Below are 7,575 nucleotides of genomic sequence, written 5' to 3'. Positions count from 1 at the left end.
CGCCAGCACGCGCCGCGCAGCCGCGGAGCGCCCGCACCCGCCGCCTCCCTGCCTCGCTCTGCGCATCCTCGCTCCAGCCCCGCAGCCTGCCCCCGTCCGCTCAGCCTCACCCCCTCCTCGCCTGACGATCCTTCCTCGCGTCCTTCTTCCCGTTCTCCCCATCGCCCGGTCGCCTCCAGATCTGACCCTCCTGGTTCCTGGGTGCCTAGTGTGGCCCATCAGCACCACCTGGGAGCTTGCTTGTGTCTCTTCAGGTCCCACTCTGGACACACAAAGCGGACTTTGCTCTCTTACTCAAACCCCTAGCATCCAGTTTCACACCTTTTTTAGAATGACTATCTCCAACATCTTGCTCCTGCAACTTTTCGTCCAGAGAAAAACTTACTAGACTCATAAATTTCTCTGGACCATCATGGAAGGAAGAGGAAATCACAAAATCCCACTATCTAGGTACCCAAGCAGAGATCAGAGACAGTGAGAAAAGTGTAACTTACGCCCTTGGCAAAAGTCGCAAGTGCTGGAGCAATTACCCGAGCCTTTCAAACTAGGCAACTGACTTACCCATATTCCCCAGAAGCAAAGTGCGCGGACATTAAGCGAACCAACCATGTCTGGTAAGCACGCCGAGTCTCCACGTTTTCCATCACTTTGTACCACTTAACACTTTGCATTATTTACCTGGCCATTCATTTGCTCAATTAACATACACAGATCCCAGGTTTATCTTCAAATGACCCTTGTTGGGGTGGTGACAACTAGTCTTCTGCGAGAAATAGCGACACTATCTCTTCACGATGCTACTTCAGAACCTTGTATGTAAACCCTTCTTCTGGTTCTTTAAAAAATAATAATAATAATTGCATAAGGTAAGGAAATTGCTACTGAGGCAGAAAAATATTACAAATGCAGACCTGGAAGTCAGACTGCTTGGGTTATCAGTAACGACCAGTGATCGATAATTCCTGGGATGTAGTGCATATTAAATAAGACCATGCAGGGGAAGGTTTGTAGGGTTCAATGTCACTGATGTCACAATATTGCACAGAACTATGAAATGCTGAGAACCCAGTCATTTCAACTGGTTTTTACCCCCAGTGGCTGAGAGACACATGAGCTGCTGTTGGAAGGAGGGATGCCTTGGGAAATCCAAAGGCCAGCTCTTCATTATTGGACATAGCTGACAGGTCAGCTTGTCCAATTAGAATTTAATTATGTTAATCCTGCCAGGGTCTCTCACTGAACCTGAAGCTCACCTCAGCTATGCACTCTGGCCAATGAGCTTAGGATCCTTCTGTCTTCCCAGCACTGGTATTATAGACACATGCTGCCGCAGGCGGCTTTTATGTGGGCATTGGGGATTTGAGCTCAGGTCCTTATGCTTGCACAGCCTACGAACTGAGCAATCTCCTGAGCCTGGAGCTTGCTGGAACTGCCTGTCTAGTGAGTCCATCCCTAGGACTCACCTTCCTCTGCTCTCTACCCCAACACTAGGGTAATAGAGAAATACTATTATGCCAGATTTTTACATAGGTGCCCAGGGTCCAAACTTCGTGTTCATGCAGCAAACACATCACCCACTAACCAACCTTCCAGACCCAGTTAGTCATTTTCAAATGGAGAAGCATTTAATTTCATTTTCATTTTTAAAAGACAGACAACCTTTATTTCTCTTCTCATCAAAATAATTTCTCAAAAGGCCTTTTTTTTTTTCTGTTATAAAACATCCCCAAATTAGTGCTACCACTCAGTATCCAACCGGGAACAGATGTGCCCTGCCTCTGACCGCCTGGTGCGTGTCATTTTTCACGTCGAATTTCATAAGATATAAAAGCTGCGATCTTGGAAGTCCCTCGGAAAGTTAAACACAGACTTGCCATATGATATGGCAATTCCAAGAGAACCCAAAACATATGTTCACACCAAAAAAAAAAAGTTGTGCATGAATGTTCATAAAATTATCGTTCATAATGGCCCCAAAGTGGGAGCAACCCAGATATCTGCAAACAAAACATGGTAATCCTCGCCTTCTCCACTTTTCAGTCACAAAGACAGAATGAAGTTCTGATACATGCTATAACATAGATGAACCTTGAAAACATGGTTACATGAGAGAAGCTGATCACAGAAGCCCATATACTATATGATTCCAGATATACGAAGTGTCCAGAACAAGCAAATTCATAATCAGAAACCTACAGGCCGGGGTAGGGGGTGGGTAGTGGTCACTAGGGGAAGGGCAGAGTCGAAAGTCAGATTGTGTTTGCCCAGCATCATGGACAGGCTGAAAGACACTGAGGTGCACACTTTAAACTCATTAAAACGGTGGGCTTTATTTAAAGACTTTAAAGGTCTGTGATCTTTGAAATGGTAAGCAATAACGACAGCATAAGAACCTCCCTGTGCTCTTCGGGGTTAAATGCCAGACGCTTCCTGGTGGGAGTTTCTGAATGCCAAATGCCTCCCTTCTCACACCTAAAAATTTGTGCTGTCCCCAACCTGTCAGCTCTATGGGTTGAGGGGTACCAGACCTCTGCAGTGACACACCATGAGTTCCCAACCTGGAGTCTCAGGCCACGGTTTGGAGTCCTAGCTCTGTATTGATTATGTTAGCACACTCTCCCCTCTCCTCTTGGATCCACAGTGGGTGTTGTGTTACCTTCCAGTGCTGTTGTTTGGGTCTAAAGTAGACAAAGAAGGTAATAATTGCACAACTCCTTATAGTCATTGTGAGTTCACCCAGGGCAGCTTCACCGTAGGTCTCAATGCCAAGCACCACCGTACATTTAAGTAGGCAAAAGAAAATGGCCACAGCAGCAACACACTGCTGTGGACTTTACTGGTTGGGGTGAACTGCCAGTGGTACCGGGTTACATACATACATATATATATATATATATATATATATATATATATATATATATATATACGTATATGTGGTCATATACAATAGAATATACCACATGTGTGTGCTCAGGCTTGCAGTGACGCCCACATGTTGGAGACTCTTGTGAACCCAAGGGAGAGGTGGGAGGGCAATGAAGGAGCTTGTAAGCCTCCTGAAAGCAGCAGCCAAAACATCCATGTACCCCGTACCCCTCCTTAGAAACAGAGCAAATCATACACATGGGATATACTTGTGTCCTGAACGCTCTGGAAACCTTCTGCTGTGTTCTGGAGGTTTCCATTCGAGAGCGGGGGTGGGGAGCTGTGAGGGGAGTGCATACCACAGAGAGCAGCTCAGAAGAGGAAGCAGCTGCTGGGTTGGCAGGAGGTGACAACTCCCATGTTCTATAGGAACATGGTTTATGTCACATGCACATAACAGAGAACAGCCAAAGGGCTCTGTGAGTGGAAAGCACCCACCCAACACCGGACAGCTCCACGGAAACAGCAGGACAACAATAAAGGGCTGTTGGTGAGAAGAGGGCCATGGCCTACATGAGGTCCCAGCAAGCCCGGCACGTGTTGATAGCTCCCCGTGACTTTTTTCCTTTTCTTTTTTGTACCTTACAAAGGTACAGGAGGGGCGGATATGTGTACTGACGACCAGGATTCATCAGGAAAGGGCTGAAGACCCTCCAGGATACTCTGTGTGCTAAGGCAGGGAAATGTGCCATTCATCCTATAAAGATCTCCCTCAAAAAAATATTAAATTGTAAAGAGTCAGTACTTAAAGGGTTACTCCTTGGTTATCCGGATACCTGTTTACATACCTCAACGCTAGTCAGTGAGGCGATTTTTATAGTCATTAGTATCAAATTATTGGCACCATTCATTTGTAGGGGTAGGGGGAAAAGCAAAGTATAATACAACATAAAAATACAGTTCTGATACAAAGGTACGAGATCAGTTCCATGGAACAGGCAGTCATAAGAAGTGGATGGGGACAGTTTACATACAAGAGAATGCAGCTTGTAACTCATCCCACGGAAAAGTGTTCAGCCTTGCGAGCAGTTCATCAAATAAGACAGCTTCTCAAAAACAAGTCTACACATCTATTAAACTAGCAAAAAATAAATTAGAATAGCAAAACCCAGTACTGGCAGAGCTATTGGTAAATAGAAATGCTTATACATTGCTGGTGGCATTATAAATTGTGGAGGGGATTCAAGCATTCAGAGGAGGGGAAGTTTAAATGAGATGACCTTTAAGGTCCTTCCAATCCAAAGATTGGATCTTTCTAGAAAGCAATCTGGCAATATAAAACAAGAGCTATAAAATACTTCATGCTCTCTGACCTTGTAATCCCTCTTTGGAGCTATTCCAGGGGGGAATAATCCAAGAGAAGGATTTTATATATATATTTATTTATTTATATTTTTTTTTTACAAAGACATTCATAGCAGCACTATTTATAAGTGTGAAAATTTGCATATAACTCAAATATCTATTAATGGGGAGAAGTGAGGTTAACTGCGTCATGTGAATATAAAGACATTTAAGTTAGTGAAGGTATCTGTCTAGTAAGGAGATGTGTTAGGTAAAGAAATATAACAAAAGGATGTCAGCGCTGAGCACAGCTATGTAAAAACAGTGTAGCTGTGAGAAGCAGGAAGAACTTTAGAGCTGTCTGTGGGTAGGGGTTCCTTAATTCCTGCAAAGTTATTCAAGTGCATAATAAAAATTTAAAAACACATTTCTTGAAACCATATAAAAAGGGAGTTAAGTTTCTTCTGGGCCAGGTCCTATCAACGTTGGTTAGAGTGGATGGAATTTAGAAATAATTTGTCTTTACAGAAAAGCCAAATGAAGCTTCCTGATATTAAATCATCTTGACCCTGTAAAGATTTTTTTAGACAACGTAAGTTAGAATTTCCTACATGGGTCTCAAAGATAAATTCCATTTATCCCAAGTTGTTTTGTATCCAACGAGTTCACACATTCCATTGTATTTCAGGTTAAGGTGAAGTATTTTCAGTTATATAATATGTAACTTTTCCCCATTCATCTACTCATGTCTGAATAAAAATAAATAACTTTATAAGATCTGTGTATTATTCAGTGTAAATGGAAAACCAGCAGTAAAGAATTATTCTCTCATAAAATGACCCATTTAACAAACAGCCAAAGCTTGGTGCAAATGTCAATCATAGAAAAAGTCACATCGTTGAGAGTGTAAGCGGAGGATTCTGTGCTGCATTAGCCCCTGGGGTTACTAACAGATACACACAGGTACCTCTGAATAGAAATCCCCTTTCTTCTGAAAACTTCCTACCAAACCCTGTCTCCACTGCATTGAGCAGTAGAAAAACCTCTCATGCTCAGGAGACGTAAAATAACTTTTCCAACCAAGTCAAGCCGGAAGCTGGCTTCCGCTAACCCTGGAGACCTGGGCGAACAGAGCACACATCTTTATGTCGTGCGGCAGTGAGCACACGGAGCCCGAGGAAAGGAAGCGGACGAAGGCACCATGCCATCTCCAGGCAGCAAGGGTGGAGTGTCACAGTTCGGTCATCAGCAATCTTTTCATCATCTTCTCTCTCTCCAGTTCCTGCCGGAGCGTCTCTGCACTGAAAAACAAGGAACAAAGCAGTGAGACAAAGCCTTGGTGTCTGCAGGTGTGGACAGAACCTAAACACCATCTTGCAGACGCTAGACTTTCCTTCTTAGGCTCTTTTGGGATGCCCTGCATTGGCTAGCAGTACAGTGAGAGTAACTGTCTGGCTCCTGAGGGGTTTCCCTCCCCACCTCGCAGGGGCGTGCCTTGAGGGACTCATCTGCTGTCATTTATCTCTCTCATCTATCTCACAGCTGAGTGTGGAGATCTCTTAAAGGATTAAAAAGCTTTTTAAATTAAAAAAAATGTAGGTGTGGTGGTACATGCCTTTAATTCTAGCATTTGAGAATCAGGGACAAGTGGGTCTCTGTGAGTTTGAGACCAGCCTGGTCTATGTACTGAGATCCAGGAGAGCCAGGGCTACATAGAGAGATCCTGTTTACATACATACATACATACATACATACATACATACATACATACATACATACACACACACATATACATACATACATACATACATACGTACGTACATAGGTATATACATACACTTTATTATCGTTATTATTATTAGTGTGTGTGCAAGTGTGAGCAAATGCATCCACATAGATGCATTTTGCCATTATACACATATGAAGGTCAAAGGTCAGCTTTCAGGAACTGTTTCTCTCTTTCTACTGAAGAATAAAATGAAGTCACCAGGCTTTCTTGGCAACTGATCCTATCCCTGGAGCCATCTGGTGGTCTGGGGGTGGGGGAGTGTTAGATTTCTTTTCAATTGTGCTTTAAACTTATTTTATATAATTTTTTCTAGAGTGTATGTTGGTTAATATCCAAAGTGATATCTTAACAAAGAGTGTGCTGTGCTTAATTAGTAAAATAAAGGGGAGGGGAAAGATGGAAAGGCAAAGGGAGGCCGGGTGCATTAAAAACTGGCTGCTTCGAGGGGCTGCTTTTGACTCCTTGGTCCCAAGGTCTGCTGAATACTCTGCTGTCGCGGTTTTAACGAGAATGTCCTCCATGGGCTCAAATACTGCACACTTAGTCTCCAGGTGGTGGCACTGTTTGAGGGGGTTTAGCAAGTGCAGCCTTGCTGGAGGAAGTGTGTCACCATTATTGGGGACAAGCTTGGTGAGACATATTCTCACCCTATTGCCAATTCGCTCTCTCTGCTTGTGCTCCCAATTAAAGACAAAGACGTGGGCTTTCAGCTTCCTTCTCCCGCTGCCATGACAGTTGCTTGCTGCTGTGCCTTGCCCTGCCAGGATGGACTCTTATCCCTCTGGAATGCCTCCCCACCACACACGCACTCACTCCCAAAAAGTTCTCTTGGTAGAAACACTGACTTCAGTGGGCCTGAAGGCATCTGACTGGGGACTGGCTGGCTGATGGAAAGGTTGTCATCTCCTCTTTACTGACTTATCTTTGAGCCCAGCGTCTGCTTAGCTTCTCGTACTGATCATTTAAGAAGTGTTTTGTCCAGAACTACAATAGAGGGTTGACTTGGCCTAGATTTGCCTAGTCTTTTCCTGACTTTAAGGCTAAAAATACTTGCCTGCCCCCATGGCTGGAAATGCAGATCACAAAAGGAGCACAAAAAGCCGGAAAAGCCCTGCTTGTTCCCAGAAAAGACACGACCCGTCTCTCCTGTTCATTTGCACGTCTCCCCCGAGGATTCCTGCCCCGTGTCACTAACACCTTACTTCTCCAGAGCCAAGAGGCTGTTTTGAGGCAGTTTCTCTAGTTCTCCCTTCTTTCTTCTCTTGTCACTGTCTCAAGTCACTGGGCTCCTCAAGCTTTTCTCATGACTACTACCCTGCCCCCAGTCTTGCTTAATCATGCCAGGCTTGCCCAAGTGCAGGAACCTAGGACTGGCAAGTCCCTCTGCCAGGCCTATCTTCCACAACTATCTGCAACCTGCTCCCCACCACCTTCAGGTGCCACTTCAATGAGGTCATCTCAACCTTTCCTATTGCTTTCCGCAGTTTCAATTTACTCCTTGCCCCTGACATAGTGTGAGTCCACGCGCGCGAGCGCGCGCGCACACACACACACACACACACACACACACACACACA

At 44.6% G+C, this 7,575-nt stretch overlaps 1 protein-coding gene across 1 annotated transcript in view; it reads right to left on the bottom strand.

The window, feature by feature from the left end:
- Nucleotides 1–3,724: 3,724 nt before the first annotated feature.
- Epb41l4b (erythrocyte membrane protein band 4.1 like 4B) overlaps nucleotides 3,725–7,575 on the bottom strand; it is a 155,125-nt gene continuing 151,274 nt past the window's right edge. The window contains 1 exon segment of the mRNA XM_032903782.1: nucleotides 3,725–5,510. Within this exon segment, the coding sequence (XP_032759673.1) occupies nucleotides 5,441–5,510 (70 nt within the window). The 3' untranslated portion in view covers nucleotides 3,725–5,440.

This window comes from Rattus rattus, chromosome 1 (assembly GCF_011064425.1).
Source record: "Rattus rattus isolate New Zealand chromosome 1, Rrattus_CSIRO_v1, whole genome shotgun sequence".
NCBI lineage: Eukaryota > Metazoa > Chordata > Mammalia > Rodentia > Muridae > Rattus > Rattus rattus.
Note: the sequence above shows the minus strand (reverse complement) of the source record. Positions and strands in the feature narration are given on the sequence as shown.